This window comes from Peromyscus leucopus, chromosome 22 (genome assembly GCF_004664715.2).
Source record: "Peromyscus leucopus breed LL Stock chromosome 22, UCI_PerLeu_2.1, whole genome shotgun sequence".
Classification (NCBI taxonomy): Eukaryota; Metazoa; Chordata; class Mammalia; order Rodentia; family Cricetidae; genus Peromyscus; species Peromyscus leucopus.
This window is the reverse complement of record NC_051081.1, coordinates 3819220-3832223: the sequence shown is the minus strand read 5'-3', so window position 1 is coordinate 3832223 and position 13004 is coordinate 3819220. Positions and strand designations below refer to the sequence as shown.

The window sequence follows — 13004 nt, the reverse complement described above, 5'->3', positions numbered from 1 at the left end:
AGACGGGGCTGGAGCCCGGGCACAGACACAGCAGCAGGAGAGGAGAGCGCTGCACCCGTGGTCCAGGCGGGTGAGGCTCAGAGATTATCTCCTTGGAAACAGGCGAAGAGGGCTGGGGACCCCCGGCTCACCTCGATGTTGACGAAGATGGTCTCCATGTCTTGAGGCTTGAGGAATCGCTGTAAGGGCTTCATGAAGTGCTGAGGAGAGCGGAGAGAGGGTAAGACGAAGAGGATCCTCCATCCAGCTCGCCCAGAGGGACAGAAAAAGAAGATGAGGCAGGGGACACACAAACAGCAAGAAACAGACACAGAGAGACGACAACAACACGGACAGAAATGGCAGGAAGAGACAGACAGACAGACTGACAGACAGAGAAAGAGATGGAGACAGAAACAGAGACAGTACAGAAAGACACAGGCACCTGCATAGTGATAGGAATACACACACACACACACACACACACACACACACACACAGGCTGGGGAAACAGTTCAAGAGCAACAGAAACAGAGATGGACAGAAACAGAACTAGAGACAGACAGAGAATTAGAGATTGAGACACACACACACACACACACACACACACACACGAACGGGAGAGGGGAGGACAAGCAAGAAAAACAGAAGAAAGACAGACAAATAGAGACAGAGAGAAGAAAGAAATGGAGAGCTAGGCATGGTGACACGTGCCTGTCATAACAGTGCTTCTAGGCCAGCTGGGCTACATAGTGATAAAATGAATAAATGTAATTAAAAAATCAAAAGGGAATGTCCATACAAAAATTGTCTCCAACTGTTCCAAGGCAGAGTTATCACCAATCGCCCCAAAGTGGACACCATCCAAGTCCACCAGCAGGCGACAGACCAAGTGTGGTCCTTCCACATGCTGGAATATTACTCAGCAAGGAACAGGCTCCGACACGTGTGGAGGGACCCCACGGACATTGTGCTGGGTGAGAGACCCAGACACAAAAAGGACCACATGGTGTGGGGCTCTCAACAGGAAATGTCCAGAGCAGGGGAATCCAGAGACAGAAAGTGGACTCGTGGGTCCTGGGAGAATGGAAAACTGAAAGGTGACAGCTGAGGTACAGTTTGTCTGTCTAGAACAGTACCAGGTTCTATAATTAGACAGTGGCACTGGCTGCCCATGCCTGGATTTAACAATGACTGAGTGGGTTTTTTTGGGGTGTATTTATCCATCTCTATTAAGCTGGGTTTTTTAACAATGGAGCCAGGGGTGGTGGCACATGCTTCTCATCCCAGCACTCAGGCAGCCTGGGCTACATTGGATGGCCCCCTATGAGGAGGCAGGGAGGAGACACCCCTGGCAGGGCCCATGGGCACAACGCACGTGATGGATGGAGCCCAGCGTGTCTGTATACTTCTCCTCAGTCTGCTGGATCTCCCGCAGGCAGCAGCAACGTTTGTCATACTCCGTCATCTTGGGCTGTGAACAGGGACCGCAGAGGTTGGTGACGCGTTCTTCAACTCTCCCCACCTCCCCACCTGCCCAGCCCTTCCCAGACCCACACACCGGCGTAGGCACGGTCTCTGAACGCATGAGGTCCTCGTAGATCTCATCCCCCTCTGCCTCCTCATTCTCCACGCAGTCATAAAGGTCCTCGTCTTCCTCCGCAGTATCACTGGGGGACAGATTCAAGCCATGTCCCCAAGCCAAGGACCCATCAGATTCCTTCAGAATCAAGGCTGAATCCGCAATGCCCCCGGGCCTTTCAATGTGTCCCCCTCAGAGTCCACGACAGATACATGTCCCCTCAGACCCTGTGACAGATCCGTGTCCCTCAGACCCCAGGATGGATCTACATCCCTCAGGCCCTGGAACATATCCATGTTCCCTTAGACTTCAAGAAGATCCATGTCCCCTCAGACCCCAGGAAGATCCATGCCCCCTCAGACTCCAAGAAGATCCATGCCCCCTCAGACTCCAAGAAGATCCAGGTCCCCTCAGACTCCAGGAAGATCCAGGTCCCCTCAGACCCCAGGAAGATCCATGCCCCCTCAGACTCCAATCTACACTGTGTCCCACAAACCCTGAACACATCGGACCCCAATACTCACTCAATCTGGTCTGAAAGGCCACTGTAGATATCTTCGTCGCCCATGGTGGTGTCGTCTGTTGGGAAGGGCCTGGAGGACAGAAAGGCTTGTAAGCAGGGCAGTGGGACAGGGGGCTGGAGCTTCAAGGAGGCCCCAGAGCCACAGCCCTGACTGCTACTCACATGATTCCTTTGTTCTGGGCGATGGGCGTCCATGACAGAGCAGACAGGGTGTAGATGACCTGCAGTGAGGGTATAACTGCTCGAAATCCCTTTCCATCCCACCCCTCGGGCTCCCAGCACGGAGGCTATCCCTTCAGACTTTGGGGAGCACAGTTCAGCATCTCCCCTACATCCCTGCACCACAAGCAAAGCCTCCCCACTCTTGGGTCCACATGATCACTCAGGCAGGGCAAGGCAATAATTTGTTACGTGGGAGTGAGTGGGGATCAGAGAGGCAGAACTCAGCCGAGGTCACACAGGCAGCGGGTGGGCAGATCCTTGAACTCGTCCCACATGCCCCAAGCCCATGATACGGGCAGCATCCTGGAAGGCCAACCTGGTTCCACTACCAGCCCCCCAGTGGGCACGCACACACACACACGCACGCACGCACGCACGCACGCACATCAGGTAGTAATGGGAACAAATTGAAGTCCCACCTCTGGGCACTGGGAATCCAGCTCACCTTTCCAAAGTCCTGTACATCAAAGAGGTCGAAGGCCTCGAAGAGTTCACTGCGCTTGAGACCGAACTTCTCACAGCAGGTAGACAGGAAGGTGCGGATGTTCTTAAGACAGAGGAACTATAGGGAAGAGAAATGAGGCTGAGGACACACCACGGTGTGTGTGCACATAGACAAACAGACACACACACACACACACACACACACACACACACACACACACACACAGGCAAACCAGGAAATACGGATGTAAAAATAAATACACGTGTAAGTAAAAATGAAATAAGGCCAGCTGTAGTCAGAAGGTTCTCTGCTCCACCTGGCCCTGTGGTCCCACATTCCTGGGGTCCCACCCAGCCCTGCAGTCCCTCAGCCACTTATAAAATAATCATTCAGAGACTTAATATTAATTACCAATTGTGTGGCCTATGGCAGGCTTCTTGCTAGCCAGCTCTTATAACTTTACCCATTTTTATTTATCTGTAAGTTGCCACACAGTGGTGGGTTACCGACACTTTCACATCTTGCTTCTCCTGGCAGTGCTGACGTCTCTCCAGACTCCACCTTTCTCCTTCCTTTCTCTCTCCTTCAATTTCCCGCCTGCCTCTAAGCTGCCTTGCCATTGGCCAATACAGCTTTATTTATCAACCAATCAGAGCAACACATATTCACAGCATGCAGAGAGACATCCCCCAGCACTTCCCCTTTTCTGTCTAATCAAAAAGCAAGACACAAGGAAAAGCGACTACTGAACTCTGCCAAGACAGGGTGAGAGGGTCTTTCAAAATTCCTGCTTCTGAAAATGGTCTGTCAGATACTCTAGGCCTGTAGCCAAATTGGATGCCCCAACGATGCTGATAAACTTTAGTAACTGTCCAGGCTGCCAGCTGTCTCTGTTTATTCTCCCAAGAATTTTGGAAATTGCTTGCTTGCATTTTCTGTTTTCTCAAGTATTATTATGTTCCTTGTCAGGTCTTTGATGGATTTGAAGACTAGATAGTTATAATTATAATTTTCCTTGGTTATGATAAAAGATAAATTAAAAATAAAACCTGAGACTCACAAATATAGGATAGATGATAAAGTATTTTCTTTAATTTTGTCAAATACAAACAGACTAGATATTGTAACTGTAATTCTTGCTTGATAACTGTTTGTTATCTGTAATTTTACTATGTTGGTGTTAAAACCTTCCTTTTTGATTAGACAGAAAAGGGGAAGGGCTGTGGGATGTCTTTCCATACGCTGTGAATATATGTTGTTCCCATTGGTTAATGAAGAAGCTGCTCTGGCCTATGGCAGGGCAGGTTATAGCCAGGCAGAAAATCCAAGGAGAGAGACAGGAAGAAGAAAGGCAGAGGAAAAGAGACACCAGCCTGCCACCCAAGGAACAATATGCCAGCAGACCGGTAAGCCATGGAACACATGGCAAAATGTAGATTAATAGAAATGAGTTAATTTAAGATATAAGAGCTAGCTAGAGGCCTGCCATAGACCATACTGTTTATAAATAATATTAAGCCTCTAAGTGATTATTTTATAAACAGCTGTGGGACTGCAGGGCCAGGCGGGACCAGAGAAACCTTCTGACTACAGCCAGCAGCATGGCTCAGCAGATGAAGGCACTTGCTTGACAATCCTGAGGATCTGAGCACGAGCTCCAGAACCCACACAAAGATGGAAGGAGAGAACGGATCCACAGTTGTCCTTTGACCTCCACACGTGCACCATGGCATGTGCATGCACCGTGGCACGTGCACGCACAGCCACACCCACAATGACAATGATAATAATAAACAAAAACTGTGCCGGTCTTGAATTCACTATGTAGCCCCAGATAGCGTTGAACTTATATAATCCTCCTGCCTCCAGGAAATGTTATATTTTTATTACATACATAGGATAACTTGTAGGAGTCAGTTCCTTCCTTCCACCACACGGGTCCAGGGGATCAGTCATCAGGCTTGATGGATGGCAAGTGCCTTGGTTTTTTTTTTAAAGATGTATTTATTTACTATGTATACACACATTTTTAAGATAAGATAATGTTTGCCCAAATCCTAGAGAAAGCACAGGGGTGGTGATGAGACTTATCAGCAGTTGCATCAGGCAGGGAGGGTGCGGATTGACTCAGAAAGGCACGAAGGATGGACACGTTCGTTATCTCGGGAAGGATGTGGGCTGCACAAGAGTTTGCAGTAACGAGAAGTGATTGTGTGGAGAACCCAAAGACTTGAGCATCTTGTAGGAAAATTGGACTCTGCGCTGAGAACAGACTGAGTGCTCGGCCCTACATGAGACGTCGATATTAACCCCATCCCAATCGAGGCTCAGGGTGTGGAAAGACCATGAGAGCGGGGGTTGAGGAGGAATGCCGTGAGATGTTGCTCGAAGTGACACCATCATCGCTTGGGGACTGATAGCAACTGTGGGATCAAGCCAGCCTGCCCCCAGCACAGACTGTTAGATGTCCTAGACCCCACTGCTGCTAAGGAGCTCTTGGCATTCTGGGGAGAGAGGATCATTGTTTACTGACGTTATGGTCATTGGTGGGGTTCCCGAGTCCCAGTGGATACCCCACACACGGGCAGCACTAACCAGGTATACTGAATCATAAAAACAGCATGAAGTTGGGAGGAAGCGTATTGGATGGGACACAGAAGGAAAAGGAGGGGTGGATGGAGGTGTGATAATATCTCACTGTATCCATGTTTAAAATCTTCAAGAATTGGGGCTGGAGAGATGGCTCACTGGCTAAGAGCACTTGTTGCTCTTGAAAGGACCAGCGCCCACATGATAGCTCACAACCATCCACGCAGCCCAGTTGCAAGGGGCTGATGTCCTTCATAGGCACCAGGCATGCTCATGACATACTGGCAGACAGACACACGAAACACTCGATCACAAAAAAAAACAAAGCAAATTTTGTTTTGTTTTTCGAGACAAGGTTTCTCTGTGTCGTTTTGTTGCCTGTCCTGGATCTCACTCTGTAGACCAGGCTGGCCTTGAACTCACAGAGATCTGCCGGGCTCTGCCTCCTGAGTGCTGGGATTAAAGGTGTGTGCCACGACCACCTGGCTGAAGCAAGTATTTTTAATACCAAGAACAAATCAGTATTTGCCAATACTTATTTTTCTCTTAATATTAATTTTTCTTTATTCTTGAGAATTTCATACATGTATACAGTGAAATGTGATTGTGTCCACCCTGTCTATCCCTCGAAATCTCCCCCAACATTGTCCTCTCACAACTTTGAGTTCTTTTGGGGTTTTTTTTTTTTTTGGTTTTTTTTTTTTTTTTTTTTTTGGTTTTTGGTTTTTTGTTTGTTTGTTTGTTTTTTGAGTAGAATATAAAGATTTATTTATGAAGAGGGGACAGCAAGGATGAACTCTCGAAGAATCTGCCTGGTTATAACAATTCCATTTCCAACAGGCACAGCAGAGTATGTGCATAAGTCAAAGACGGAGGCACAAATGCGGTCTGTCTTCACAGCTGCGCTCACTATTGTGGGTGCCTACAATATTGGCCCCATGGTACCGGCATATTCACTCTATGCGATAGCTTCTTGCAGTACTTTTGGTGATGTGATACCTGTCACAGACATGGGACAAATATTTTTTCAAAGAAAACCCTATAATTTAGACTCAATATGAAGACTTTTCATAACAAAGATTCTATTTAGAGAATTCGCTTGCAACTACATTATCACCAGGGCAGGACAGTAAAACTCCCCAAATCACTACTAACCTGCCTTTTTCACCTCTGATGTTCCAAAGGTGTTCCAGTGATGACCCTTTTTTTATATAATTTTTTTTATTTTATAATTAATTTAATTTTATATATCAGCCACGGATTCACCTGTCCTCCCTCCTCCCACCCCCCAGCCTTCCCCCCCAATCCACCCCCATTCCCACCTCCTCCAAGGCAAGGTCTCCCCTGGGGAGTCAGCCCAGCCTAGTAGATTCAGTTGAGGCAGGAGGTCCAGTCCCCTCCTCCCTGCACCAAGGCTGAGCAAAGTGTCCCAGCATAGGCCCTAGGACAAAAAGCCAGCTCATGCACCAAGGACAGGTCCCAGATCCACTGCCTGGGGGCCTCCCAAATAGTTCAAGCTCATCAACTGTCTCATTTATCCAGATGACCTGGTCCAGTTCCACGGGAGCTCCTCAGCTATTGGTTCACAGTTCATGTATTCCCACTAGTTTGGCTGTTTGTCCCTGTGCTTTTTCCAACCATGGTCTCGATTTTGTTTTTCACAGCCCACTAAGGTCAATCTGTGCTGCCCGTGTGTTGCATGGGTGTGAGGCATTCACTGGAACGTGGGAAACCCACCGGTGGCCACACTCTCAGCAAAGAATGATTCTTCACCCCTAGAAACTGTGTTACCATCAATAGCTCCTCAGAGAGGGTGGAGCCTAGCGCCGTCTACCCACCCGTCCATGCTGGCTTCACCTTGTGCAGGTACCCACAGCCGTGGTCAGTTCATGAGTGGTATGGCTTCGTCATGTCCAGAAGACAAACCATTTCACAGTACCCGCTCCCCAGCTGGTACATTCTTCCCACCTCCTCTTCTGAATCGTTCCCCGAGACTTGGAGTGGGGGAGGACTATTTCAACAATGTCCAAGACTGAGCCACAAAGACAATGCAATTTCTACTAAAATCGGTTTTTAAGTCATTACAGTTGGCACATGACTCAAAAGATCGTGTGGAAAATCATAGAGTTATCAACACTATGCACGATGTTCTGACAATGGCAAATTCATGTGGGGCTGCTGGTCTTGCAAGAAATTAAAAATTATCAGAAATGTTGTATGTGTGTGCATGTGTGTGCATGTGTGTGCATGTGTGTGTATGTGTTTGTATGTGTGTGCATGTGTGCTGTGTGTACAAGTGGACAGCAGTTTGATGCTGACTGTCTTACTCCATCACCCCCCAGTTTCTTTACTGAAGCAGAGTCTCTCAGTAAGCCACAGCCCTCTGATTAGCCTAGGCTGGCCGGCTGACTCCACCTCCCAGGACTGGGGGATTACAGGTATATTCCCAACTTTCTATGTGGGTCCTGGAGATTCAAACTCAGGTCTTCACACTTGATAACAGGCACTTTACCCACTATCTCTCCTGTCCCCAAGAATTATCATCATACATCTATAGGGATTCCAACAGTGCGACAATGGCCACCAGTCTCCAAGATGGCTGCTGGGCTCCAAGGTGGCCATCGCGGTGCCCAGCTCCCAGTGTCCATGCAGAATCTGCAGGCATCTCTCCTGTAACCCCCTCCCGTGCTGAAGCAACTGGCCCTGTGTGACTAAGAGTATTCGTGATAGTGATGATAAGGGACTCTTCAAAAGTGGGCACGGCGGCCTTGCGGGTTCTCCGTGACTTCCTGCACCATTTGACCACAGCCATGTTGCAAGGCCACCCAATCAGTGCTGCGGAGGAGATCTGGGGTTCCGGGCAGCTGAACCATCTGGGAAGCGAATCATCAAGTGACGGTGCCCGTTCCAGCATTCGGCTGTGGTCCCACAGGAAACCTTAAGGGTGGACTGCAAAGCTAAGCCACGGCAGAACTCCTGACCCGAAGGCCCTATGAGAATTGTATGGTCAAGCCGCAGAATCGCTTGCTGCGCACTGATAAGCAGGTAAGCGGAGATAAGACAAACACAGGGAGGGCTGTGTCTACTGCGTCTGTGATTCAGTGACAAGGCCATTCGAAGAGCTTGACCTGGTGTGAGCCCTCAGCATCTGGAAACTATTGTCACTGTCATCACAGTCATGAACATCACCACCACCACCAGCACCACCACCACCATCACCACCACCACCACCATCACCATTACCACCACCACCACCACCACCACCATCACCACCATCACCACCACCATCACCACCACTACCATCACCACCACTACCATCACCATCACCACCACCATCACCATCACCACCACCATCACCACCACCACCACCACCACCACCACCATCACCACCATCACCACCATCACCATCACCACCACCACCATCACCACCATCACCACCACTACCATCACCACCACCATCACCATCATCACCACCACCATCACCACCACTACCATCACCATCATCATTGCCACCATCACTATCACCACCACTACCATCACCACCACTGCCATCACCATCACCACCACCATCACCACCACTACCATCACCATCATCATTGCCACCATTCCCATCATCACCACTATCATCATTATCACAATCATCCACATCATCAGTCGCCATCACCATCGTCATTACCACTGTCACCATCAAAATCAGTACCATAATCACCGTCAGCATCATCACCACTATCACCATCAGCACCACCCTCATCATTACCATTGCCATCATCGCCATCATCATTACCATCATCAATGGCTATCACCAACACCATCACCACCATAATCACCATCATCACTATGATGTACACAGCTCTCTCACCATCAGCCTACTGTTCCAAAGGCTAAGCCTCTACTAATGGATGTCTGGTATTGATCACATCACGTCACCCTCGTCTGTACTGACGGTGGGATCCCAGTGAACTCGCCGTTCGTCATGAGGGCAGAGATCAGGTCTCAGCAACCATTGCTCCCCAGCTCCTGGACCCAGTGGCATCAGTTTTAAACGGTAGAAGGAACGGGTGCGGCCATCGACTCACTACAAACCTATTGAGTAACTAGCGAAGCTGAGCACATTTGCTCTTTGTCTTAACTCTCCTTTGTTTAGGATTTGTATGTGTGCATATATTTGCATGCATGCTTGTGTGTTAGTTCGGGTACACATGTGTGGAAGCTGGAGGACAGCCTCAGTGTTGGCACTTGACTTACACCTCTCTTGAGCCAGGGTTTCTCTGTTGCTCTGTGCCTGTGAGCCTCCAGGGACTCCCCTGTCTCCACCTCCCATCTCATCCCAGGACCACCTCACATCCACTTCTGACTTCCCGTTGGGTTCTAGGAAGAAACTCCAGTCTGCACACTTCCTTGACAAGTACTTGCCTCTTGGAGCCCTCTCTCTACGGCCCTTCTTCCTGTTTGTGAGACAGGTTCTCATGTAGCCCAGGATGGCCTCAAATTCACTGTATAGCCAAGGATGAGGATGCAGTCCCGATCCTCCTGCCTCCACCTCTTGGTATGCTGGGAATGACAGGAGCGAACCCCAGGTTGGGTTTTTGTGGCCCTGTGAATGGTACCCAGGACTCCATGCATGCCAGACACAGCTGAGACATGGCCCCAGCTCTAGACTATTTTTTGAGCTATTTTAGATTGATAGCCACATGGAGCCCTGTTCTCACATGCCCAGCCTCCCCACCACCAACACCCCACAGAGGATTGGTCCACTTGTAACAACTGCAACAACCCAGCATGGACACTTCAGCATCGCCTAAGGTCCACACGTCACTCAAGGGCTCACTCTTAGATATGAACAGCTATTTAAAGACCTGGGGCTGGGGGGTGGGGATCAAGAGAGGTTGTATTGAAGGACGGGGAGGGCCTCATGAGGACTATGTCCTCTCTGGGGAGCTGTAGGCAGCTAATGGCTTCCCAGGAAGGAGAGGGGGTTTCTTCAGCATTGAAGTCACAGGTACATCATGGCCCCTCACCCCCACTCTCCAGCAATCCCAGCACTGGGGAGGTGGAGACCGAAGGATCCCTGGGGCTCACCGTCTAGCCAGCCTTGCCGAGCTGTTAAAAGTGAGTCGCTGTGCTGATACGGAATGCAGAGGGGCTGGAGAAATGGCTCGGCAGTTAAGAGCATCTTCACCGAATCCAAGTTTGGTTCCTAGCTCATCTAGGAACCATTCCACCATTCATTCCACCAGAGATGAAAATGGCTGAACAAAGGACTTCTGTCTGACCCGTGGGATAACTGAGGCCCACCAAAGGGACACACGTGTGAAAAGCAGGAGGTGGAGAAACCAGGGAGCATGAAAGCCAAGCCCTGCCCCTGCTCTCCCCTGAGCCACACTGAGCCATTGCACACCCTTCCTCCAGCCCTCACAGGGACGTACTAGGGGCCGACATATCACAGGAACCACCCAGAATTCCAGTGGGCCCTGGACTAACCCCAGACATCCAGACAGGGCCACCAGAGGTGAGAGGTGTCTGTCTGGCCTAAAACAGGAAACTCCCTCCTAACCTCAGAGGATCAGCTGAGCTTTGCGACTGCCTTCCCTTCAGTCACATGACCCCTCCAAAGGGAGTATGATTCATCACGCCTTCCACAGCTTCAGAGTGGCCAGTTAGAGAAGAGAGCTCCTTCAGAGAGCAGCAGCGACTGCGGTTAGACCGCTAGAAGAACTTCCCAGTATCATGAGGGATGTTAAAAGGGTGATGAAGGACAGGAAGCCGCTTGCTCTAGGAGGCATGTGGAAGAAGAGTTCTTCCTTGTTCTGTGGGGACAACCCCTCAGCTTCCCTCCTGCTCCAGGATGAAGAGAGTCATGGTTTTGGGCAAGCAACAAGGCCTTAGGCAAATTAGGAGCCAGGCACTGCGGTGAAGTCAGAAGTTGGCTCTTGGTGCCTCTGCCCAAAATAGAGAGAATTCTGGTCAAGGCAGTAGCACTGGGGGCTAAGGGCCTCCGTAGAGGGCTGGGGAAAAGCCACCCAGACTCAACACAAACTCTGTCTTCTGTGCTTTCCACACCCACAACCCCAACCCAGGAAAACCACCAGAAACAGGAAATGCCTTACCAGGCCTGGCCGGGGAAGATAGAAGAAGGGGGCAGAGGGATGGCATCTTCCAGGCTCTGTCTGGCTCACTGAGGCAGCCACATGGCTGTCCAGAGAGGGTGGTCATGCTGTGCATCCTACCCAGAGCTTTGAAGAGGAGGAGCTGATGACACACTGAGTCCAAAGCATCCTGGGAGTGGGGCTGCCTCTCCTCTCCTCTCTCCTCCTAGCCCAGCGTCCCAGCCAGTATGGGTGTGGGGAGGAAGGGTCAGGTTAATGAAGGTAAGCAGGGGACCTTGAGCAGGTCATCTTAACCTCCATGCTTTGGGTTCCCCCAAGCAAAAATCAGGAATGAAATTACAGTGTGGTGGTATATACCTGTAATCTCAGCATCTGGGAAGCTGAGGCAGGGGGATAGCTATAACTAAGATAAGCTTGAGCTGCATAGTGAGTTCCAGGTCGGCCAGGGTTACACATAGAGACCTTGTATCAAAAATGGGGGAAAACAAGGGAAAGGAAGGGGAGAAGAGGATAGGAGAGGGAGAAGGGTGGAGGAGGGGAGAGGAGGGTGAGGTGCAGCAATTTCCTCTAAGATGAAACCTTCCACGTTGGAAGGAAGCTCACTAAGACACAGGGCATGCTAAGAGGAGGTGATACACTCTGTCCTACAGAGAAGCATGTTAACCTCAGGAGCTAAACAAGAAGTAAACAGGAAGTCCCTGAAACAGACCAGACTCTCTAGGCCCCTCCCCAATCAGGAGCTGTGAAGACCGCTGGTGGCTGAACTGCCCGGAAGAGGTGCAGAGCGGACAGGGCACCTGGAAGAGACTGCCCTGCTTGCAGGCTGTGCGGTGCCCTCCAGGATTCCAGCAAGTGCTGTCCGTGCTGGGCCTCGGTGACGCTGAGGCCGACGAGTCATTTCTGCTCCCAGAAGTGACTCCAGGATCACTCGTTGGTTCACCAAGTGGACTTTGGTGGTGTGCTTGCTTTTCTCTGCTGTCTGGGGTGAGTGCACATGTGTTCACGTCTCTCCCAGAAGAGTGTCACACAATAAAGAGAAGGGAATGGAAAGAAGAGACAGGCGAAGAGGAAGGGATTGGAAGAGCCGAGGAAGGGAAGGAGGAAAAGAAAGGAGAGAGAGAGAGAGAGAAAGGAGAGAGAGAAAGGAGAGAGAGAAAGGAGAGAGAGAGAAAGGAGAGAGAGAGAGAAAGGAGAGAGAGAAAGGAGAGAGAGAGAGAAAGGAGAGAGAGAGAGAAAGGAGAGAGAGAGAGAGAGAAAGGAGAGAGAGAGAGAGAAAGGAGAGAGAGAGAGAAAGGAGAGAGAGAGAGAAAGGAGAGAGAGAAAGGAGAGAGAGAAAGGAGAGAAAGAGAGAGAAAGGAGAGAGAGAAAGGAGAGAGAGAAAGGAGAGAGAGAGAGAGAGAGAGAGAGAGAGAGAGAGAGAGAGAGAGAAAGGAGAGAGAGAAAGGAGAGAGCCACCTCTCCACTCTAGAACCGAGCGCTGACCGAAGCCTGACCCACAAAAGCCAGTCATTGATCGACTCAGCAAGCATACATGAAGTGTCTACTGTTTACCCAGCA

General features: G+C 50.1%; 1 protein-coding gene across 1 annotated transcript in view; it reads right to left on the bottom strand.

Moving 5' to 3' along the window:
* Positions 1–13004, bottom strand: part of Vav1 (vav guanine nucleotide exchange factor 1) — a 53628-nt gene that overhangs the window by 29815 nt on the left and 10809 nt on the right. Inside the window, exons 2-7 of the mRNA XM_028861210.2 lie at positions 2752–2868; positions 2247–2305; positions 2086–2154; positions 1541–1649; positions 1358–1453; positions 132–200 (exon numbers count right to left, since the gene is read on the bottom strand). Of these exons, the coding sequence (XP_028717043.1) occupies positions 132–200; positions 1358–1453; positions 1541–1649; positions 2086–2154; positions 2247–2305; positions 2752–2868 (519 nt within the window). The remainder of the gene's footprint in view (positions 1–131; positions 201–1357; positions 1454–1540; positions 1650–2085; positions 2155–2246; positions 2306–2751; positions 2869–13004) is intronic.